This window comes from Poecilia mexicana, unplaced genomic scaffold, assembly GCF_051168715.1.
Source record: "Poecilia mexicana isolate PSO_F unplaced genomic scaffold, ASM5116871v1 scaffold_14, whole genome shotgun sequence".
NCBI classification, from domain to species: Eukaryota; Metazoa; Chordata; class Actinopteri; order Cyprinodontiformes; family Poeciliidae; genus Poecilia; species Poecilia mexicana.
In genome coordinates this window covers 18947421-18972132 of record NW_028263383.1, presented here as the reverse complement: position 1 = coordinate 18972132, position 24712 = coordinate 18947421, and the positions used below count along the sequence as shown (strand labels likewise).

Genomic DNA, 24712 nt, shown 5'->3' with positions numbered 1-24712 from the left:
AGGGCTGAAACGATTCCTCGAATGATTCGAGTACCTCGATTACTAAAATTCCTCGAGGAAAATTTACCTTCCTCGAAGCTTCGTTAATTTATGTTTTATTAGTTAGCGCACCGTGTTCCGGCCGGGACTTCATTTGCGTTGCGCGGAGCTCTCACTTCCGCCTCTGAGTTGTTGACAAAAGCTAAGTCTCAGCGGCATAAAGTCCAATCTTCAAGATTGGCCCGTGGGGATTTTATTGATTGATGATAATGCCCGACTTTTTATCGTTTTTGGGGAACCAATAAGCATCCTTAAAATGACTGGGGGAATGCCTGGAGTACGGCAGCATTTCTCCTCCGGGGCTGCTAGTTGAAAGCGAACGGCGGGAAGAGCGCTGAGGTGAGCGGATAGACTGAACAGGGCGGGTGGCTGAGTAGCTGATGCTTACCGTGTAATGTAGCTTTACCGACGAACCGCACAATAAATTTCATATCCCGGTCTGAAGAAACGGGTGGCGGAGCGCATCGTACATGGCTGGTAGATGAGTTTCTGAGTGTGACCAGTGAAGGTGTCGTAAATATCCCGTATTGCTTCCCCCGTGTTCGTCCCCCGGTCTAACGGTTCGTCAGTCCGCTGGTCTATTTCCTCCCCTCCACCCCATCTTACGTTCGTTCATTCGCCCTCTCCTCCCACTCCAGGCGGCATTTCCCGTATTTTCAAACCCAAAGCGTGACAGGTTAGGTGGCAAGGTGAGTTTAATTAATCTATTAAACTCACTGAAGATGAATACATAAACTAAAAGCTGGATTGTAGACATTTTTATAAGCATATTTGTGAGCCTGCCTCTTTGTTATTAAATTCAATATAATTTCAGATTTTTCTATAACTTTTCTTCTGGTTAACTTAGAAAGTGAGCTATTATTGTTACAGGTTAGTTTTCTAAACTACAAAAAAGCAACTGTTAGGGATGCTCAAATATGAAAAATTGGACTGATATTGATATCTGATAGTAACACCGGTATTATGCCAGATTTACCAATATTTCATTTTATAATTTTTTTTATCCGATTACTCGATTAATCGTAAGAATAATCGATAGATTACTCGATTACTAAAATATTCGTTTACAACAGCCCTAATCCTGTGGGACTTCCAGATCCAGACAGACAAGATGGTAATGGCGAACCAACCGGACATTGTGGTGGTGGATAAAGAACAGAGGAAAGCCGTTGTGGTGGATGTAGCAATACCAAGTGACCACAACATCAGGAAAAAGGAGCATGAGAAACTGGAGAAATACCAGGGCCTCAGAGAGGAACTGGAGAAGGCCTAGAAGGTGAAGACCACAGTGGTGCCTGTGGTCATCGGGGCCCTCGGGGCAGTCACCCCCACACTGGAGCAGTGGCTCAAACAGATCCCAGGAACAACATCAGACATCTCAGTCCAGAAATGTGCAGTTCTAGGCACAGCCAAGATACTGCGCAGAACCCTCAAGCTCCCAGGCCTCTGGTAGAGGACCCGAGCTCAGAGGATGAAAGAGACCACCCGTGAAGGGTGAGAAGGGAATTTTTTTTTTTCATATATATATATATATATATATATATATATGGCGAACCAACCGGACATTGTGGTGGTGGATAAAGAACAGAGGAAAGCCGTTGTGGTGGATGTAGCAATACCAAGTGACCACATCATCAGGAAAAAGGAGCATGAGAAACTGGAGAAATACCAGGGCCTCAGAGAGGAACTGGAGAAGGCCTGGAAGGTGAAGACCACAGTGGTGCCTGAGGTCATCGGGGCCCTCGGGGCAGTCACCCCCAAACTGGAGCAGTGGCTCAAACAGATCCCAGGAACAACATCAGACATCTCAGTCCAGAAATGTGCAGTTCTAGGCACAGCCAAGATACTGCGCAGAACCCTCAAGCTCCCAGGCCTCTGGTAGAGGACCCGAGCTCAGAGGATGAAAGAGACCACCCGCGGAGGGTGAGAGGGGAATTTTATATATATATATATATATATATATATATATATATATATATAATGTCTTATAATAAGTGACATATATCTATTCACAATTACTACTATTTATTATTATTGTTAGTATTAGTTTCCCGCAAAAACGTGAAGAAAGTGTGACAACTTTTCCGAAACATGTTGTTTGAGCTTTCACGGTGTCCGTAGTTCCCCAGATAAGCGTTCCGGACAACCGCCTGTTTGCTACGCGCGTGCTTTCTCAGTGCTCATCACGAGCACGCGCGTATTTTGCCGCGTGGACGGGGCGGAGCGGAAAGAAGACGCAGGGGGGAACCGTATCCGATGGGGAAACGCGGATTGACGCAACATGTGTGACGGTGTTACATGTGACTAAGACACTCAACAACGATTGGCTGCTTAGTAATTCTCGCGAGAATTGCTCATTGCTGTATATAAATATATACATATATTGCGAGATTTTGGAAGGCAAAGGAGATAAGTAGTAGAAAACCAGAAAATGAAACTCGACATCTACACTCCGGTTACACTTGCTTTACTAAACTTGCGCTGCATTGTTCATATTTCTCCTGCTTTAAAAAGTAAGTCAGTAGTTAAAGGAGAGCCATAAAAAGGGACATTTTCTCTCTACATAAATAAGCCATTCTCAATGCATAATTGTGATGTCTGCTTTCATTTACCTATTGAAAAAACATTTATACGGGAAAAGAACATTCAGCTTCAGATATTTAGACCTTAACCTTCATCCAAATGCTGGTGTTTCCTACCTATCCGGTGTAAGATTATCCGGGGAGTCCGGGAGAAATCCAGCAGTCTGCGCTGATCATCCATCTCTTCCTCCGACTTGACGGTGATTTCTTTAAACTCTGTGAATGTTTCTTCAGCAGCAGTAAACTGCTTGTACATAAAATCGTTTAAGCTGGACTGAAGATATTTTTTAGAAACACTGGAACATTCAACAAAGCAGACCATGTGCCGTCCTCTTTGTCTTCTTCTTCCTTTGATTTTTATTGGCGGCTGGCATCCAAGGCGCATTTACCGCCACCTACCATACTGGAGTGTGGTCCTTCTCTTCCTCTTCTTCTTTGTGATTTTATGACTGTCGGCATTCATGTCTTGCATTACCGCCACCTTGTGGATCATACGATCATCACATCTAAAGATTTCTCATACAGTGCCAGTTCTCTCTGAAAAACGTAAAATCTTTTCTGCCATTTTATCTAAATTAAACAAATACAATATTAATATTCCAGTTTTCCACAAATCCAAAGTTAACATTGTCTTCTGATTCATATCTCCTATATCCCGCAACATGTTTCTCAGTTTCTTCACTACACCAGATAAGGACCTTTGCCACAACGATGTGAGGACAAATTCTGGAAAGGGACTGATGTTACAGGTTGTCTTTCACTTTAACTGTAGAAAGCTAAATTTGAGTAACCTCACATAGGCCTGTTCATCACATATTCTTAAGAAATACACATACAAATGAGGAACATTTACTGAAATGTATCACACTAGCAAGTGTTACAGAAAAAAGTCTGAGAGTTTAACTCTTATAGATTCAGTTTTTTTTTTTGAATGGATGAAGGAAATCACAAACATGTAGTAAGCACTGACTAGTAGACGCCCCCCTTTCCCCTCGACCCCCTCATGACTGCCCCCTACACGCACAGACACACAAATGGTGTGATGAGTAGGGGAGGGCCACCTGCAAACAGAATGTTTATTGCTGAACCCAGGGGCTCTGTTGCATCTCCTGAGACATATAGTTAAAGTCAATATAGTATATTCTATTTAAATATACTATATTGTACATTATGTAATATTCTGGTTAGTGATTATCTATCACTTATTGCTTTCAAACTTTAATTGTATTCTTCTAAAAACTCATGAAGGTCGGAAGGAGTTTACCAAAACCAAGTGTCACAAAGGGGGGACCAACAGAGGTCAAAGGATTGTTTATTTTAGGGGGGGACATCTGGTCACCGGGAATTAAAAAGCAGTCATTTATTAGGATCATAAATCAGTCCAACAATTAAATTTGGTCATAAGGGTGTTTATATGTTTCTCTGAGGAGACCTGTTTGGAAATCTGTATGGGGGGTGTGCTGGTTTTTCTAGCACTGTAAAAAAAAAAACAAAAAAAAAAAACAGCACCAGAACCATCTATAGTGTATATCCTGCAGTTAAACGGATCAAAACTGAAACGTTTCCACAAAGTATTTCTTTGTAAACAAAGAAATGGGCTACTGAAAGTATTGCCTAGTTATAAAATGGCCTGTACTTTAGTCATTCACCCATTAGCACTTAAACTACTGAAAGTAGCGACAGCTGCCCTCAAACGATCCAAATGTCAAGATCCAAATGATCACATTTAACAAATTTGAAAATTAATCCATTTTACCACTTTATAGACAAGAAAGCCATTCAGTTTTCATCTAAATGACTTTTATGATGAGCCTCAACATAGGACATATATGGAAAATAGTTCTAGAGCTTTTCACCTGTGTGAATCATCATGTGACTAGTTAAAGACGATTTGCGACTAAAACTTTTTCCACAGTTCCCACATGAAAATGGCTTTTCACCTGTGTGACTCCTCATGTGATGAATTAAAGAACATCTTTGACTAAAACTTTTTCCACAGTTCACACAAAAAAATGGCTTTTCACCAGTGTGAATCCTCATGTGGTGAGTTAAAGTAACTTTTTGACAAAAACTATTTCCACAGTTCACACATGAAAACGGCTTTTCACCAGTGTGAATCCTCATGTGGTGAGTTAAATTAGTTTTGTGATTAAAACATTTTCCACAGTTCACACATGAAAATGGCTTTTCACCTGTGTGAATCCTCATGTGACTAGTTAAAGACCCTTTATGACTAAAACTTTTTCCACAGTTCCCACATGAAAACGGCTTTTCACCAGTGTGAATCCTCATGTGCGTAACTAAATCCTGTTTTAGACTAAAACTTTTTCCACAGTTCCCACATGAAAACGGCTTTTCACCAGTGTGAATCCTCATGTGCGTAACTAAATCCTGTTTTAGACTAAAACTTTTTCCACAGTTCCCACATGAAAACGGCTTTTCACCTGTGTGAATCCTCATGTGACTAGTTAAAGACCCTTTATGACTAAAACTTTTTCCACAGTTCCCACATGAAAATGGCTTTTCACCTGTGTGAGTCCTCATGTGACTAGTTAAAGACCCTTTATGACTAAAACTTTTTCCACAGTTCCCACATGAAAACGGCTTTTGCCCAGTGTGAATCCTCATGTGAGCATCAAAAACAGATTTGAAAGGGAAACGTTTTTCACAGATGACACATGAGAAAATCTTGCATCTTTCCTGATTCTGGTTCTCAGCTTCAGCAGCTTCCTGGAAGATGTCTTGGTTCCTGTTTGGTTCTGATTCAGTTTGGTTTGTTTGCTCATCAACAGGAACCACCATGCAGGTATCAGTCTCCTGTTTTAATTCAATCTGTTCTTCACCATGACTGCAGTAAACTTCCTGTCCTTGTTTCACTTGCAGAGGCTCTAACTCCTCCTTTTCCACAGTGGATCTTCTCTCCTGGTTACAAACGTTACACTTCAGGGAATCTGGAGAAGAAAACAGAGGAAATGAGAAATTATTACCTTTACTGAAGTAAATGGGAGAAATCCTTCATCGTTTAAGACAGAAATGGACAAAAAAAAAACACTTGAAAATTCAAGAGTGCAGACAGAGATACAGATCAGTCGACATCTCCAGCTGACATTTGGAGAATTCTCAAATTAATGGATTTCAAAAACATATTTATTACAAGATTAATTGCAGTAGGGATTATTGTTAATATTTAACAATAAATTATATTATTTCAAGACAATATTTGGAGCTATTGTTTATTTTTATTATTTTGACTTGTATTAAAATTTTATTTTAGTCCACTTTATATCTTTGGGGTTTATTTACAAACATAAGTTTATTTGAAAGTTGATAGTTGCTTAGTTTTTGTTCCTTTATTTACTTTTCTAAGTTAGACAGGAAGAACTGTGGGTCAGTTTTCTGTAAGTATAAGAACTGGTATTGGACCAGCATGAACTGGGTTGGGCCTGTGGGTTTTGACCAGAGCAGGAGAGGAAACAATGAAAAGTAGTGATGGTGAGATGAAGCTTCATGAAGCACTGAGGAACTCCCAGCTTGTTTCCTGGATCACAGACACCCCCTGCTGTTACATGATACTGTGGAAGTTTATCCCTTTCCTGCATAGCGGTCACTACAGTGGACAGCTACCTAAAAGCCATTTTCTTGTGCTTCTTGTGGATTTTTATGTTTTAAATGACCACTGAAGTGGACACTAATGCATCATAAAATACACTATCATACTGGCCATCAGCTGCAAATGCAAGAAATTATTTTTATTAAATCCAATATGGCCGACAGACAAAAAAAAATCATGCCAACCGACCCGGTCCCTCCTTCTACTGTAGATGACTCTGGCAGGTAAAAAACAAAAATATTGTGACATCAGATAACCCTTAAGGAACAATACTACTGATGTATTTTTCAAATAACAACTTTGTATTAGAAGAAAATTACAATTGATCACCTAAGAAAATAATACATTTTCTTTACAAAAATTTTTCCTACCTCTTTTATGCCTTAATAAAAATGGGTAAAAAATCCTGACACAAAGGATCGAAATTCATGCTTGAAAGGGTTATAAGAGAGCAGGAGACCCATCTCATGATAAGATCATGCAGACACATGATCTTATCAGACACAATCTTAAAGCACATTATACAATACTATATTTCTAAATAATTGAAAATAGATTATGACCAACAGGGTCAATGGACTAGTTCTCAGAACTCGAGATACGACTCATGAAGGAGTAGACAGACTAGAAGTTTGCCAATGTGGGTGCCTTGTATTCACAGTGAATAATTATATGCATATGTACATCACAATAGGGAAAAAAAACATTCAAATCGCCATATCAAATACAAAAAAATACACAACGAAAACAATTAAATTAACAAAACAAAGAAAAATAATCAATCAGTTTCATAGTTCCAGGAACAAGCCACACCACTCAGTTTATAAACCCCCGGAACTGGGGAGGTTCAACGGGGTCAGGCGGGTTGGTTAAAGGGCTTGGTGCAGTTTCTAGGCTGACAGAAGTCAGATCAGAGTGGGAACAGTTTTGTTCATGGGCTGCAAGGAGTCTCCCACCAGCCTGGTGGGGAAACCAAATCTTTCGGCACCACAGGTGAAATCCTTTTAGGTTCTTAGGCCTGAATCTTCAGCTCACCATCAAACCTGGCCTGTATAATAAAACAGGACCATTCTCAATATATACATACACACATACATATACCATGTTTCCCCGATAGTAAGACAACCCCGATTGTAAGACGTATCGGAGATTTCAGGGGGGTCGGCTAATATAAGCCGTACCCCGAAAGTAAGACATCTGTCTTACTTTTCGGGGAAACACCTCTCATCTAGCTGCGCGCCGCCTCCTGCCCACGTCCGCACCGTCCCCCGCTCCATACGTCGCCGCGTCTGCCACCTCCCTCTGATCTTAATGAGCGCCGCCTCCTGCCCACTTCCGCGTTTTATGGTTAAAACAAAAAATTCGAAATTTTTTTTCCAACATAAGACATTCCCCGAAAGTAAGACATAGTGGGGCTTTTGGGGATAAAAAGAAAGTAAGACACTGTCTTACTTTCGGGGAAACACGGTAATGTCTTATAATAATTATAATATATGTGACATATCTATTTATAATTACTCTTATTTATTATTGTTATTACTATTAGTTTCCCGCAAAAACGTGAAGAAAGTGTGACAACTTTTCCGAAACATGTTGTTTGAGCTTTCACGGTGTCCGTAGTTCCCCAGATAAGCGCTCCGAACAAGCGCGTGTTTGCTACGCGCGTGCTTTCTCAGTGCTCATCACGAGCACGCGCGTATTTTGCCGCGTGGGCGGGGCGGAGCGGAAAGAAGACGAAGGGGGAACCGTATCCGATGGGGAAACGCGGATTGACGCAACAAGTGTTACGGTGTTACATGTGACTAAGACATTCAACAACGATTGGTTGCTTAGTAATTCTCGCGAGAATTGCTGTATATACATATATACATATACTGCGAGATTTTGGAAGGCAAAGGAGATAAGTAGTAGAAAACCAGAAAATGGAACTCGACATCTACACTCCGGTTACACTTGCTTTACTAAACTTGCGCTGCATTGTTCATATTTCTCCTGCTTTAAAAAGTAACTCAGTAGTTAAAGGAGAGCCATAAAAAGGGACATTTTCTCTCTACATAAATAAGCCATTCTCAATGCATAATTGTGATGTCTGCTTTCATTTACCTAATGAAAAAACATTTATACGGGAAAAGAACATTCAGCTTCAGATATTTAGACCTTAACCTTCATCCAAATGCTGGTGTTTCCTACCTATCCGGTGTAAGATTATCCGGGGAGTCCGGGAGAAATCCAGCAGTCTGCGCTGATCATCCATCTCTTCTTCCGACTTGACGGTGATTTCTTTAAACTCTCTGAATGTTTCTTCAGCAGCAGTAAACTGCTTGTACATAAAATCGTTTAAGCTGGACTGAAGATATTTTTAGAGAAACACTGGAACATTCAACAAAGCAGACCATGTGCCGTCCTCTTTGTCTTCTTCTTCTTCTTCTTCTTCTTCTTCCTTTGATTTTTATTGGCGGCTGGCATCCAAGGCGCATTTACCGCCACCTACCATACTGGAGTGTGGTCCTTCTCTTCCTCTTCTTCTTTGTGATTTTATGACTGTCGGCATTCATGTCTTGCATTACCGCCACCTTGTGGATCATACGATCATCACATCTAAAGATTTCTCATACAGTGCCAGTTCTCTCTGAAAAACGTAAAATCTTTTCTGCCATTTTATCTAAATTAAACAAATACAATATTAATATTCCAGTTTTCCACAAATCCAAAGTTAACATTGTCTTCTGATTCGTATCTCCTATATCCCGCAACATGTTTCTCAGTTTCTTCACTACACCAGATAAGGACCTTTGCCACAACGATGTGAGGACAAATTCTGGAAAGGGACTGATGTTACAGGTTGTCTTTCACTTTAACTGTAGAAAGCTAAATTTGAGTAACCTCACATAGGCCTGTTTACTACCAGTCACATATTCTTAAGAAATACACATACAAATGAGGAACATTTACTGAAATGTATCACACTAGCAAGTGTTACAGAAAAAAGTCTATAAGAGTTTAGCTCTTATAGATTCAGTTTTTTTTTTTTGAATGGATGAAGGAAATCACAAACATGTAGTAAGCACCAACTAGTAGACGCCCCCCTTTCCCCTCGACCCCCTCATGACTGCCCCCTACACGCACAGACACACAAATGGTGTGATGAGTAGGGGAGGGCCACCTGCAAACAGAATGTTTATTGCTGAACCCAGGGGCTCTGTTGCATCTCCTGAGACATAGAGTTAAAGTCAATATAGTATATTCTATTTAAATATACTATATTGTACATTATGTAATATTCTGGTTAGTGATTATCTATCACTTATTGTTTTCAAACTTTAATTGTATTCTTCTCAAAACTCATGAAGGTCGGAAGGAGTTTACCAAAACCAAGTGTCACAAAGGGGACCAACAGAGGTCAAAGGATTGTTTATTTTAGGGGGGGACATCTGGTCACCGGGAATTAAAAAGCAGTCATTTATTAGGATCATAAATCAGTCCAAATATTAAATTGGGTCATAAGGGTGTTTATATGTTTCTCTGAGGAGACCTGTATGGAAATCTGTACGGGGGGTGTGCTGGTTTTTCTAGCACTGTAAAAAAAAAAAAAAGCACCAGAACCATCTATAGTGTAAATCCTGCAGTTAAACCGATCAAAACTGACAAGTTTCCCCAAAGTATTTCTTTGTAAACAAAGAAATGGGCTACTGAAAGTATTGCCTAGTTATAAAATGGCCTGTACTTTAGTCATTCACCCATTAGCACTTAAACTACTGAAAGTAGCGACAGCTGCCCTCAAACAATCCAAATGATCACATTTAACAAATTTGAAAATTAATCAATTTTCCCACTTTATAGACAAGAAAGCCATTCAGTTTTCATCTAAATGACTTTTATGATGAACCTCAACATAGGACATATATGGAAAATAGTTCTAGAGCTTTTCACCTGTGTGAATCATCATGTGCTGCTGAGTTAAACGCTTGTTTGTGACTAACTTTTTTCACAGTTCACGCATGAAAATGGCTTTTCACCAATATGAATCCTCATGTGAGCATCAAAACCATATTTGACAGCAAAATGCTTTTTACCGGTCACACATAAGAAAGGTTTTCTTATTTCCTGATTTTGGTTCTCAGCTTCAGCAGCTGATTAATATTTGGTTTGTTCTAACCAATAAGAATAAGAGTAAGTAGTATAAAATGACAACATCGGGAAGGATCTGGCACATATGCAGGATAAGGCACAGACATGGAGCCAATGAAAGGCGGTCACAATTACAAAGTGCATTTATCTGTTGATTTGGAGTGTGGATGCAATTAGTCTGTGAACCCTGTACAGCCAGCTCTCCCAGGAACCAGTCTCTGATATGATGGTCTCATCTAAGAGCAAGTCGTTGGAGGTGCTCTGCTCCACAGTCGCACGGATGTCGTCAGGAAGGGAGTGAGGTGTAAAGGAGCATTATGTTTACAAATCATTCAGGAAATTTGAGATATGGGAGGCAGTTCAGATAAAGACAAAATGCTTTAGATTGGGCAAACTTTAAAATTTTAATCTGCCCTAAAGTCCCACTGGTACATCTCTGTTGATTCCAATCATCCAAAGTTCCCGCCAGGAAAACTAGCAACTTCTCCAAGATCGATACCATCCCTGTGGTGAGCTCTAGGACTGTGAGTACAAATTATATAGTTTGTATATTATATTGCCCTTAAATAATCATTAGATTTAAAAGATGGGCATACCCAACTACCTGATGCAATAGTTCACTCCTCCCTTAAGCAAAGGAAAGGAGGAAGGGAGGGTCAGTGGAGAGCACCGGAGTTGAGAATTTTTTCATTCAGTGTCATCAACAGAAAGAGGAAAGGGCAGGAAGAAACGATAAAGCCGATCAATTAAAATGAGGTCGATAATTTTCATTTATCATGCAATTAATTGATTTGTTTATTGCGACAGGCCTAATACTAAAAAAAAAAAGAATTACAGACAGGTGATTACTGAAAGGAATTTTATTTAATAATCTCAAGTTTTTTATCACGTGTCTAAACTGAATTTCAGCTGAACAAACCCTCACAAAAATCATCACCTGGTCAGATGTGATGTTGTTCACCGTGGTTTTTTAAGGTATTGTTAGTTCCTAAAACTACAACTTAAAATCCTCCCTTCACGACTTCGTTGTCTTTAATCAACTTATAACATTTGTTTTGTTCTGATTTACCTTTCAATTCATTTAACATATTTTCATTTTGGGCCATATTAAAAATCTGAATGTTCTTAAAGGGCCGGTTGTGCCAGATAAAACCCAATATCAATACATTTAGCTCTCGGTGAAGGTAGATGCTTTTTTCCTCAGGGGGCCCAAGATTCCTGGCGGCGCCCCTGGCCACAGCTGCCCTGGGGCAGACTAACAGAAGCTGCTACACAATCGGTGCCATCAGACTCCTACCAGCAGACAAGGCAGGTTTGGTGCCTTGCTCAAGGATTCTACAACTGAGAAGGATGTGGGGAGTTTGAACCAGCAACCCATCAGTTACAGGAACCACAGTGGCTACAACCAGTACAGGTGTGGTGCCACCATCTACTGGGTTCAAGTATAAGGCTTAACATACACTACAGGACAACTCAAAACTTTTATTGTTAAATGAGATGTTACACTTTTATTTCTTTCTAAAATACATATAAATACACATAGTTTCAACATAAAAAACTGTAATCTAACAGCTGCAGCAGAAAAGAGCAAAATATTACAGCTGGAGAAAAAATCAAATTGAAAATAACTGTAATCAATGCATGAAAATTAGTTTGTGGTGAATCTTGCATTTTTTTAAAGTACAAATGCATTTCATTTAATTTGAAAAGATTTTAATTAGAGTAAAACTGGTTAATATAATTTGAAAGAAATGAAATCAGTTTTAATCTTATTTTACTTTAAAGACAAAACTATCAGAAATACTTTTTTTTACATATATTTATTGAAAACTCTCAACAATTCTGTACATTCTATTTTGATTTAAAAACTACAAAAAAGAAGAAAAAAAAAACTATTGTAAAGAATACAAATTAATCCATCAAGTCCAATCTTGTGAGAATGTTCTGGAAGGGAGTCCATGTCCAGTCAAACTCTGTTAATGCATGAAATAGTCAGTGGGCCACAAAACTTCATCTATCAGCATCAGTACTGGTTCTCCTCAGGGCTGTGTGCTGAGCCCTCTGCTCTTCACGTTGTACACACACAACATATAGTTTAACACAAACAGAATGTTAATACAACAACATACAGTTTATCATTATTGTTTTATTATACAGAATATGCCAGAAAACCCCCCACAAAGCATCTGTGAATTAAAATGTGTCATGGTCACACATCTCTATGTATCCAAATGTGAAGATCCAAATGATCACATTTAACAAACAACAATTCTCAGCTTTATAGACATGAAACGTCTCCATCTTTCATTCTAGTTTTTAACCAAATCAATTCTAGAGAACCTCAACATAGGACAGGGTTTCCCCCAGTGTATTATAAGCCTGGTAGCCCGCCATGCTTTACTAGCCCCGCCGCCAGGCTAAGCGTCGCTTGTTTATGTTTCTATGGAAAAAAAATCTTTTTTTTCGTTTTAAAGCCAGGCTGCAAGCGTCTCTTTTACTCTTAGCATTTCACTAGCAGAGCAGATTTATTCCTAAAGGATAGGTTTATAGTTTATGCATTTAAACCCGGCAGCGCGCAGACTAATCACACAGCTGGCGCCTCTGCGTTTGCCTCGCGCTACCGCTGCTTTACCTCAGTGGGATCACGCGCGCCTCCTTTCACTCAAACTGGACACAGGCTGACCTGTATGGATATTTACATCAACCTACTGTGAGGAATTACGATCCTTTGGAGAACTCTAGGTAAGAGTTTAAAACCCGCCGCGTTAGCTCTGGTTGCGCAGCTCAATGTGAAGCGCAGGAATAACTTGTAGCGAATTCAGAGGCGCGTTGTGGAGCGGTGAGAATGATTTATCTTTGTGAACGAACAATTATATGCAGTGTTTACATCTCAACACGCTGCCCAGCGTGTGGCTCTGTGTCTGTCTTCCCTGTAAAGTTTATGTCTGTGGTCCCGGTTTGCCGGAGCGTTTGTAAAGAGCAGGGCTAACCTCATCATGCAGGTTCAGCCTGATGAGGAGCTTTCGCGCTCTCCTCGGAGTCACGCATCACGCTGATTTTATATTATTTTATAATCATTTTTAGTATTATTTTTCCGGTTACACGATGCATCAAACCATATCAAATGCGTTGTCTACTTGGGAGTTAATACACGCGGCCGCACGGAGATCTGAGAAATTTGTCCCATAAACTCGACCAACCAGAATAGTTTCGGTGACGATTAAAAACTCAACAGACATGAAAAGGAAGAGCTACTAAAGCCACATTAGCAGCATTGAATTAAATCTCCCGTTTGTTGCGCATCTCTGCGTAGTGCAGCAGATTACCTCATCATGCAGGGCCGGTCCAAGGCTGTATGAGGCTGATGGAGCCGCTGACTTAAATGGATTAAACAGAAGTACAAATTTGTTGTTTTTAGACTAGTTGTGGGTTTAAATAGCATTTCACTGTAGATCTTTTCCTGTAACGTATAATTAAACCGTAATATTTTTACATTTCCTGTCAACTTAACATCTTTAATACAAAAACACGGTGGACCACCTCGACGCCCCGACCACTGGGCTTAGAAAGTTTTCTGGGGGAAACTCTGTAGAACATGTATGGGAAATATTTCTACAGCTTTTCACCAGTGTGAATCCTCATGTGACTAGTTAAAGACGATTTGCGACTAAAACTTTTTCCACAGTTCCCACATGAAAACGGCTTTTCACCAGTGTGAATCCTCATGTGACTAGTTAAAGACGATTTGCGACTAAAACTTTTTCCACAGTTCCCACATGAAAACGGCTTTTCACCAGTGTGAATCCTCATGTGCATAACTAAATGCTTTTTTAGACTAAAACTTTTTCCACAGTTCCCACATGAAAACGGCTTTTCACCAGTGTGAATCCTCATGTGCGTAACTAAATGCTTTTTTAGACTAAAACTTTTTCCACAGTTCCCACATGAAAATGGCTTTTCACCAGTGTGAATCCTCATGTGACTAGTTAAAGACGATTGGCGACTAAAACTTTTTCCACAGTTCCCACATGAAAACGGCTTTTCACCAGTGTGAATCCTCATGTGACTAGTTAAAGACGATTTGCGACTAAAACTTTTTCCACAGTTCCCACATGAAAACGGCTTTTCACCAGTGTGAATCCTCATGTGCGTAACTAAATGCTTTTTTAGACCAAAACTTTTTCCACAGTTCCCACATGAAAACGGCTTTTCACCAGTGTGAATCCTCATGTGACTAGTTAAAGACGATTGGCGACTAAAACTTTTTCCACAGTTCCCACATGAAAACGGCTTTTCACCAGTGTGAATAATCATGTGACTAGTTAAAGACGATTTGCGACTAAAACTTTTTCCACAGTTCCCACATGAAAACGGCTTTTCACCAGTGTGAATCCTCATGTGCGTAACTAAATGCTTTTTTAGATTAAAACTTTTTCCACAGTTCCCACATGAAAATGGCTTTTCACCAGTGTGAATCCTCACGTGGTGAGTTAAATTAGTTTTGCGACTAAAACTTTTTCCACAGTTCCCACATGAAAACGGCTTTTCACCAGTGTGAATCCTCATGTGCGTAACTAAATGCTTTTTTAGATTAAAACTTTTTCCACAGTTCCCACATGAAAATGGCTTTTCACCAGTGTGAATCCTCATGTGGTGAGTTAAATTAGTTTTGCAACTAAAACATTTTCCACAGTTCCCACATGAAAACGGCTTTTCACCAGTGTGAATCCTCATGTGACTAGTTAAAGACGATTTGCGACTAAAACATTTTCCACAGTTCCCACATGAAAACGGCTTTTCACCAGTGTGAATCCTCACGTGGTGAGTTAAATTAGTTTTGCGACTAAAACTTTTTCCACAGTTCCCACATGAAAACGGCCTTTCACCTGTGTGAATCATCAGCATGTGTTGAGTTAAATCCTGTTTTTGACTAAAACTTTTTCCACAGCTCACACATGAAAACGGTTTTTCCCCAGTGTGAATCCTCATGTGAGCATCAAAAACAGATTTGAAAGGGAAACGTTTTTCACAGATGACACATGAGAAAGTCTTGCATCTTTCCTGATTCTGGTTCTCAGCTTCAGCAGCTTCCTGGAAGATGTCTTGGTTCCTGTTTGGTTCTGATTCAGTTTGGTTTGTTTGCTCATCAACAGGAACCACCATGCAGGTATCAGTCTCCTGTTTTAATTCAATCTGTTCTTCACCATGACTGCAGTAAACTTCCTGTCCTTGTTTCACTTGCAGAGGCTCTAACTCCTCCTTTTCCACAGTGGATCTTCTCTCCTGGTTACAAACGTTACACTTCAGGGAATCTGGAGAAGAAAACAGAGGAAATGAGAAATTATTACCTTTACTGAAGTAAATGGGAGAAATCCTTCATCGTTTAAGACAGAAATGGACAAAAAAAAAAACACTTGAAAATTCAAGAGTGCAGACAGAGATACAGATCAGTCGACATCTCCAGCTGACATTTGGAGAATTCTCAAATTAATGGATTTTAAAAACATATTTATTACAAGATTAATTGCAGTAGGGATTATTGTTAATATTTAACAGTAAATTATATTATTTCAAGACAATATTTGGAGCTATTGTTTATTTTTATTATTTTGACTTGTATTAAAATTTTATTTTAGTCCACTTTATATCTTTGGGGTTTATTTACAAACATAAGTTTATTTGAAAGTTGATAGTTGCTTAGTTTTTGTTCATTTATTTACTTTTCTAAGTTAGACAGGAAGAACTGTGGGTCAATTTTCTGTAAGTATAGGATCTGGTATTGGACCAGCATGCACTGGGTTGGGCCTGTGGGTTTTGACCAGAGCAGGAGAGGAAACAATGAAAAGTAGTGATGGTGAGATGAAGCTTCATGAAGCACTGAGGAACTCCCAGCTTGTTTCCTGGGTCACAGACACCCCCTGCTGTTACATGATACTGTGGAAGTTTATCCCTTTCCTGCATAGCGGTCACTACAGTGGACAGCTACCTAAAAGCCATTTTCTTGTGCTTCTTGTGGATTTTTATGTTTTAAATGACCACTGAAGTGGACGCTAATGCATCATAAAATACACTATCAACTACTGGCCATCAGCTGCAAATGCAAGAAATTATTTTTATTAAATCCAATATGGCCGACAGACAAAAAAAAATCATGCCAACCGACCCGGTCCCTCCTTCTACTGTAGACGACTCTGGCAGGTAAAAAACAAAAATATTGTGACATCAGATAACCCTTAAGGAACAATACTACTGATGCATTTTTCAAATAACAACTTTGTATTAGAAGAAAATTACAATTGATCACCTAAGAAAATAATATATTTTCTTTACAAAAAAATTTTCCTACCTCTTTTATGCCTTAAAAAAAATTGGTAAAAAATCCTGACACAAAGGATCAAAATTCATGCTAGAAAGGGTTATAAGAGAGCAGGAGACCCATCTCATGATGAGATCATGCAGACACATGATCTTATCAGACACAATCTTAAAGCACATTATAAAATTTTCTATTACACTACTAACGCTGTTATTTTTAGTTTATGTTGCTTGTGTAGCATATCTGTGTAAACAACAGTATACTATATTTCTAAATAGTTGAAAATAGATTATGACCAACAGGGTCAATGGGCTAGTTCTCAGAACTCGAGATACGACTCATGAAGGAGTAGACAGACTAGAAGTTTGCAGATGTGGGTGCCTTGTATTCACAGTGAATAATTATATGCATATGTACATCACAATAGGGAAAAAGAAACATTCAAATGGCCATATTAAATAAAAAAAATACACAACGAAAACAATTAAACTAACAAATCAAAGAAACATAATCAATCAGTTTCATAGTTCCAGGAACAAGCCACACTACTAAACCCCCGGAACTGGGGTGGTTCAACGGGGTCAGGCGGGTTGGTTAAAGCGCTTGGTGCAGTTTCTAGGCTGACAGAAGTCAGATCAGAGTGGGAACAGTTTTGTTCATGGGCTGCAAGAAGTCTCCCACCAGCCTGGTGGGGAAACCAAATCTTTTGGCACCACAGGTGAAATCCTTTTAGGTTCTTAGGCCTGAATCTTCAGCTCACCATCAAACCTGGCCTGTATAATAAAACAGGACCATTCTCAAATATATATATATATATATATATGTCTTAAAATAATAATATATGTGACATATCTATTTATAATTACTCTTATTTATTATTGTTATTATTACTATTAGTTTCCAGCAAAAACGTGAAGAAGGTGTGACTTTTCCGAAACATGTTGTTTGAGCTTTCACGGTGTCCGTAGTTCCCCAGATAAGCGCTCCGAACAAGCGCGTGTTTGCTACGCGCGTGCTTTCTCAGTGCTCATCACGAGCACGCGCGTATTTTGCCACGTGAGCGGGGCGGAGCGGCAAGAAGACGCAGGGGGGAACCGTATCTGATGGGGAAATACCATTGAATTTTATACCTTCTTTTGGAAAGATTTACGTAAACTTTTATTTGAAGCCTTATTGGAATGTATTTCAAACAATAATCTCTCTCCCACCATGAAAAGAGGTTTGATTACTCTAATCCCCAAAGCCAATAAAGATCCTTTATTACTTGATAATTGGAGACCCATCACCCTTTTATGTACCGATTACAAAATTTTAGCTCTTGTTTTTGCCAATCGCTTAAATAGTGGATTAGGATCGTTTATTAATGAATGCCAGTCAGCGTTTATAAAAGGAAGATATATCCATCATCATACTAGACTGATTTTTGATATGATTGATTATCGTAATTTCATTGATAAAGACAGTTTGATTCTATTCCTGGATTTCTTTAAAGCTTTTGACTCACTGGAACACGGCTTCATCTTGAAAACATTGAAATTTTTTGGCTTTGGAGAGAAATTTTGTAATATAATCAGATTATTTTATACTGATATAAGTAGCTCAGTTTCCCTGGGAACAAGTATGACCTCAAGTTTCTCTATGTCTAGAGGTATCAGGCAGGGCTGCCCAATTTCACCTAAATTGTTTATATTAACATCTCAAATGCTTACCCTTCTAATTATGAAAAATTCAAATTTGCATGGTATTAAATTTCTTGATAAAGAGTTCAAAATAAGTCAATTTGCTGACGACACAACAATCTTTCAAAGGGATAAAACTATGGTAAACATTGCGCTAAATTCCATTTCTAAGTTTTCCGGAGCGTCTGGTTTGTCTCTCAATATTAATAAATGTGAACTTCTGCCGATCCATTCCTGCTCTGATGCGTCTGTTGCCTCCATCACTGTTAAGTCTGAGGTTTGATATCTGGGCTTATTGATCTCTAATAATAATAATAGAAGAGAAGAGGAAAACATTGATAGTTGCTTGGCTAGTATGAAGATATCCCTGAGCCGCTGGTTAACTAGAGATCTAACTATTTTTGGACGAACTCTTTTAGCCAAAGCAGAGGGTATATCCAGATTAATTTATCCTTGCCATTCTGTTTTTATCTCTAACAAAAATATTAGGAAAACTAACTCAATAATCTTTCAGTTTATCTGGAGGAACAAAACTCATTATTTACGACGATCTCATCTTATTAAAGATTATGACAAGGGTGGTATTAGAGCCTTAGATTTTGAGGCTCTGATTGGTTCATTTAGAATAAATTGGTTAAAGGCTCATCTGTCCCATTCCAACTCAATGTGGTTTCATATTCCTAAATCTATATTCAAAAGCCTCGGGGGATTAGATTTCCTGCTAAAGTGTGATTTTGAGTTAACCAAGATTCCTATTTTACTGTCTAATTTTCATAAACAAGTTCTGCATTTCTGGAAAATGGTTTTCACCCACAATTTTACCCCACATGGATCCATTGTGTGGAACAACAGATCAATACTAATAAATAGAAAATCCATTTTTAAAGCTGACTGGTATGAAAAAGGCATTTTATTTGTAACTGACTTAATGGGTAGTGATGGTTTGTTGTTAAATCATAGAGATTTTATTATTAATTTTAATTTGAACTGTTCTTGTAATGAATATCTTAAATTATGCAAAGCTATTCCTGTGGCTCTGATCCACCTCATCCAAAACACCTTAAGATATTCAAAGGTCGCTGCATCCTTACCCAAATTGAAAGTTGGTGAATATATTGTGACTGATAGAAAGTGCAATAATGCTCTACTTGTGACTGCCTTCAAATCTAAATTTTTTAATGATTACAACAACTATTTCTTGGTGACACCCAATTTGTCTATTATCGAGAAGGCTTTCTCCAGGTTTGTTAAATGGCCACTTTCTCCTAAAGTTAAAGAGACTCACTTCAAAATCTTGCATAATATTTACCCAGTGGCAAAATTTTTGCATAAAAGATTTAAATTTGATTTAACATGCTGTGCCTTTTGTGAATGTCCAGAAGAATCACTTAATCACCTATTTTTTCTTGTCCCTTTTCCTCTAAACTATGGGGTGATATTAAAAGGTGGCTGTCCCTTAAAATTGATAACAGTCCTGAGATTAACATCAGCCATGTTTTATACTATGTTGATGGTCTTGATAGTAAAATATCTGATATGGTCAATATTGTTTTTTTGCTGGTTAAATATCATATACACTGCTGTAAATGGAGAGGTTCTACCCCTTGTTTTGTTTTCTTTCTCAATCAATTCAAATTGTATTTCACCTCATTGAAACTTTTGAAGTCTGTTTATGCAAAAAAAGTAACCACAAGTATCTCTGCTCTTTTGTTTTAATTTCTCTTGCCTTTTATTTCTTTTGCCTTAATGTCATTATCTTTATTTTTTAGCCCCACGCCTTGTTTATTCTTTTATGTAACTAGGCTGCAATGTTCTTTGTACCTCTACGAGTCTTTGTATACTGTTTGTTATCATCATTTAATAAAAAAAATAAATAAAATAAAAAAGTATCTGATGGGGAAACGCGGATTGACGCGACATGTGTTACGGTGTTACATGTGACTAAGATACTCAGCAACGATTGGCTGCTTAGTAATTCTCGCGAGAATTGCTGTGTATATATATACATACATATATACATATATATACACACACACACTGCGAGATTTTGGAAGGCAAAGGAGATAAGTAGTAGAAAACCAGAAAATGGAACTCGACATCTACACTCCGGTTACACTTGCTTTACTAAACTTGCGCTGCATTGTTCATATTTCTCCTGCTTTAAAAAGTAAGTCAGTAGTTAAAGGAGAGCCACAAAAAAGGACATTTTCTCTCTACATAAATAAGCCATTCTCAATGCATAATTGTGATGTCTGCTTTCATTTACCTATTGAAAAAACATTTATATGGGAAAAAAAACATATACTAAAATGGTCCTCATACAGAAAACTTCAGATATTTAGACCTTAACCTTCATCCAAACGCTGGTGTTTCCTACCTATCCGGTGTAAGATTATCCGGGGAGTCCGGGAGAAATCCAGCAGTCTGCGCTGATCATCCATCTCTTCTTCCGACTTGACGGTGATTTCTTTAAACTCTCTGAATATTTCCTCAGCAGCAGTAAACTGCTTGTACATAAAATCGTTTAAGCTGGACTGAAGATATTTTTAGAGAAACACTGGAACATTCAACAAAACAGACCATGTGCCGTCGTCTTTGTCTTCTTCTTCTTCTTCTTCTTCTTCTTCTTCCTTTGATTTTTATTGGCGGCTGGCATCCAAAGTGCATTTACCGCCACCTACCATACTGGAGTGTGGTCCTTCTCTTCCTCTTCTTCTTTGTGATTTTATGACTGTCGGCATTCATGTCTTGCATTACCGCCACCTTGTGGATCATACGATCATCACATCTAAAGATTTCTCATACAGTGCCAGTTCTCTTTGAAAAACGTAAAATCTTTTCTGCCATTTTATCTAAATAAAACAAATACAATATTAATATTCCAGTTTTCCACAAATCCAAAGTTAACATTGTCTTCTGATTCGTATCTCCTATATCCCGCAACATGTTTCACAGTTTCTTCACTACACCAGATAAGGACCTTTACCACAACGATGTGAGGACAAATTCTGGAAAGGGACTGATGTTACAGGTTGTCTTTCACTTTAACTGTAGAAAGCTAAATTTGAGTAACCTCACGTAGGCCTGTTTACTACCAGTCACATATTCTTAAGAAATACACATACAAATGAGGAAGATTTACTGAAATGTATCACACTAGCAAGTGTTACAGAAAAAAAATCTATAAGAGTTTAGCTCTTATAGATTCAGTTTATTTTTGAATGGATGAAGGAAATCACAAACATGTAGTAAGCACTGACTAGTAGACGGGGGCTCCCACTCCCCCCCCCCCCCCACGGACCCCCTCATGACTGCCCCCTACACACACAGACACACAAATGGTGTGGTGAGTAGGGGAGAGCCACCTGCAAACAGAATGTCTATTGCTGAACCCAGGGGCTCTGTTGCATCTCCTGAGACATAGAGTTAAAGTCAATATAGTATATTCTATTTAAATATACTATATTGTACATTATGTAATATTCTGGTTAGTGATTATCTATCACTTATTGTTTTCAAACTTTAATTGTATTCTTCTCAAAACTCATGAAGGTCGGAAGGAGTTTACCAAAACCAAGTGTCACAAAGGGGACCAACAGAGGTCAAAGGATTGTTTATTTTAGGGGGGGACATCTGGTCACCGGGAATTAAAAAGCAGTCATTTATTAGGATCATAAATCAGTCCAACAATTAAATTTGGTCATAAGGGTGTTTATATGTTTCTCTGAGGAGACCTGTATGGAAATCTGTACGGGGGGTGTGCTGGTTTTTCTAGCACTGTAAAAAAACAAACAGCACCAGAACCATCTATAGTGTAAATCCTGCAGTTAAACGGATCAAAACTGCAAAGTTTCCCCAAAGTATTTCTTTGTAAACAAAGAAATGGGCTACTGAAAGTATTGCCTAGTTATAAAATGGCCTGTACTTTAGTCATTCACCCATTAGCACTTAAACTACTGAAGGTAGCGACAGCTGCCCTCACAAATTTGAAAATTAATCAATTTTCCCATTTTACAGACAAGAAAGCCATTCAGTTTTCATCTAAATGACTTTTATGATGAACCTCAACATAGGACATATATGGAAAATAGTTCTAGAGCTTTTCACCTGTGTGAATCATCATGTGCTGCTGAGTTAAACGCTTGTTTGTGACTAACTTTTTTCACAGTTCATGCATGAAAATGGCTTTTCGCCAATATGAATCCTCATGTGAGCATCAAAAACATATTTGACAGCAAAATGCTTTTTACCGGTCACACATGAGAGGTTTTCTTATTTCCTGATTTTGGTTCTCAGCTTCAGCAGCTTCCTGGTGAAGCTGGTTCCTGTTTGGTTCTGATTAATATTTGGTTTGTTCTAACCAATAAGAATAAGAGTAAGTAGTATAAAATGACAACATCGGGAAGGATCTGGCACATATGCAGGATAAGGCACAGACATGGAGCCAATGAAAGGCGGTCACAATTACAAAGTGCATTTATCTGTTGATTTGGAGTGTGGATGCAATTAGTCTGTGAACCCTGTACAGCCAGCTCTCCCAGGAACCAGTCTCTGATATGATGGTCTTATCTAAGAGCAAGTCGTTGGAGGTGCTCTGCTCCACAGTCGCACGGATGTCGTCAGGAAGGGAGTGAGGTGTAAAGGAGCATTATGTTTACAAATCATTCAGGAAATTTGAGATATGGGAGGCAGTTCAGATAAAGACAAAATGCTTTAAATTGGGTAAACTTTAAAATTTTAATCTGCCCTAAAGTCCCACTGGTACATCTCTGTTGATTCCAATCATCCAAAGTTCCCACCAGGAAAACTAGCAACTTCTCCAAGATCGACACCATCCCTGTGTGAGCTCTAGGAATGTGAGTACAGATTATATAGTTTGTATATTATATTGCCCTTAAATAATCATTAGACTTAAAAGATGGGCATACCCAACTACCTGATGCAATAGTTCACTCCTCCCTTAAGCAAAGGAAACGAGGAAGGGAGGGTCTGTGGAGAGCACCGGAATTGAGAATTTTTTCATTCAGTGTCATCAACAGAAAGAGGAAAGGGCAGGAAGAAACGATAAAGCCGATCAATTAAAATGAGGTCGATAATTTTCATTTATCATGCAATTAATTGATTTATTGTTTATTGCGACAGGCCTAATACTAAAAAAAAAAAAAGAATTACAGACAGGTGATTACTGAAAGGAATTTTATTTAATAATCTCAAGTGAAGAAGCTGAATACATGCACAATTAGTAAATGAATTATTGCTGCAAACTACAGCTTGAGCAAATGTTTATTGCTTACATTTGAGCAGAAAATCAGTCAAACATCTGATCAATTTTAATTAAACTAAGAAGATTGTTTTTGATCGAATTGACTGGGAAATCACAAAAGTCAATAGGACATGTAGGAGGGAATTCATTTCCTTCATTTTTTTTAAAATAATACCATTTGGGGGCCCTTGAAAAATATTTAATGACTTAAAGCTTTAATCATTTATCTTCGAATAAAACCTCTACCCATTTGTCCCATGACGCAGGTTAATGTTTTGCAGCAACCACATTCAAAGTGGTGCTACAGTCCACCTCCGTCTAGCCCACGGTCGACAGAGCTCAGCTATTCCTGCTAGTATTTTTTTTTATCACGTGTCTAAACTGAATTTCAGCTGAACAAACCCTCACAAAAATCATCACCTGGTCAGATGTGATGTTGTTCACCGTGGTTTTTTAAGGTATTGTTAGTTCCTAAAACTACAACTTAAAATCCTCCCTTCACGACTTCGTTGTCTTTAATCAACTTATAACATTTGTTTTGTTCTGATTTACCTTTCAATTCATTTAACTTATTTTCATTTTGGGCCATATTAAAAATCTGAATGTTCTTAAAGGGCCGGTTGTTCCAGATAAAACCCAATATCAATACATTTTGCACTCGGTGAAGGTAGATGCTTTTTTCCTCCGGGGGCCCAAGATTCCTGGCGGCGCCCCTGGCCACAGCTGCCCTGGGGCAGACTAACAGAAGCTGCTACACAATCGGTGCCATCAGACTCCTACCAGCAGACAAGGCAGGTTTGGTGCCTTGCTCAAGGATTCTACAACTGAGAAGGATGTGGGGAGTTTGAACCAGCAACCCATCAGTTACAGGAACCACAGTGGCTACAACCAGTACAGGTGTGGTGCCACCATCTACTGGGTTCAAGTATAAGGCTTAACATACACTACAGGACAACTCAAAACTTTTGTTAAATGAGTTGTTACACTTTTATTTCTTTCTAAAATACATATAAATACACAGTTTCAACATAAAAAACTGTAATCTAACAGCTGCAGCAGAAAAGAGCAAAAATATTACAGCTGGAGAAAAAATCA

The 24712-nt window shown here is 38.6% G+C and overlaps 3 protein-coding genes across 3 annotated transcripts in view; all 3 read right to left on the bottom strand.

Moving 5' to 3' along the window:
* Nucleotides 1-3257, bottom strand: part of LOC148155521 (uncharacterized) — a 33834-nt gene extending 30577 nt beyond the window's left edge. The window contains exon 1 of the mRNA XM_088012622.1: nucleotides 2739-3257. Within this exon, the coding sequence (XP_087868748.1) occupies nucleotides 2739-3006 (268 nt within the window). The 5' untranslated portion in view covers nucleotides 3007-3257. The remainder of the gene's footprint in view (nucleotides 1-2738) is intronic.
* Nucleotides 3258-3917: 660 nt separating this feature from the next.
* On the bottom strand, nucleotides 3918-10173 carry LOC148155520 (uncharacterized). Its single transcript, XM_088012316.1, has 2 exons — nucleotides 8422-10173; nucleotides 3918-5572 (listed from the first exon to the last, which is right to left on the bottom strand). The coding sequence occupies exons 1-2, from the start codon at nucleotides 8558-8560 to the stop codon at nucleotides 4464-4466; spliced, it is 1248 nt and encodes a 415-aa protein (XP_087868442.1). The 5' UTR covers nucleotides 8561-10173; the 3' UTR covers nucleotides 3918-4463.
* A 1031-nt stretch (nucleotides 10174-11204) lies between these two features.
* On the bottom strand, nucleotides 11205-21386 carry LOC148155519 (uncharacterized). The gene is made up of 2 exons (XM_088012313.1): nucleotides 20732-21386; nucleotides 11205-15671 (listed from the first exon to the last, which is right to left on the bottom strand). The coding sequence occupies exons 1-2, from the start codon at nucleotides 20868-20870 to the stop codon at nucleotides 13972-13974; spliced, it is 1839 nt and encodes a 612-aa protein (XP_087868439.1). The 5' UTR covers nucleotides 20871-21386; the 3' UTR covers nucleotides 11205-13971.
* Between the last annotated feature and the right edge of the window lie 3326 nt (nucleotides 21387-24712).

Excerpts from the sequence above, each read along its gene's own strand:
- LOC148155519 (XM_088012313.1), bottom strand. The coding sequence starts at position 20,870 with ATGTACAAGCAGTTTACTGCTGCTGAGGAAATATTCAGAGAGTTTAAA. Across the intron at positions 15,672-20,731 it reads GATAATCTTACACCGGATAG|ATTCCCTGAAGTGTAACGTT; the intron begins GTAGGAAACACC and ends TTTCTTCTCCAG.
- LOC148155520 (XM_088012316.1), bottom strand. The coding sequence starts at position 8,560 with ATGTACAAGCAGTTTACTGCTGCTGAAGAAACATTCAGAGAGTTTAAA. Across the intron at positions 5,573-8,421 it reads GATAATCTTACACCGGATAG|ATTCCCTGAAGTGTAACGTT; the intron begins GTAGGAAACACC and ends TTTCTTCTCCAG.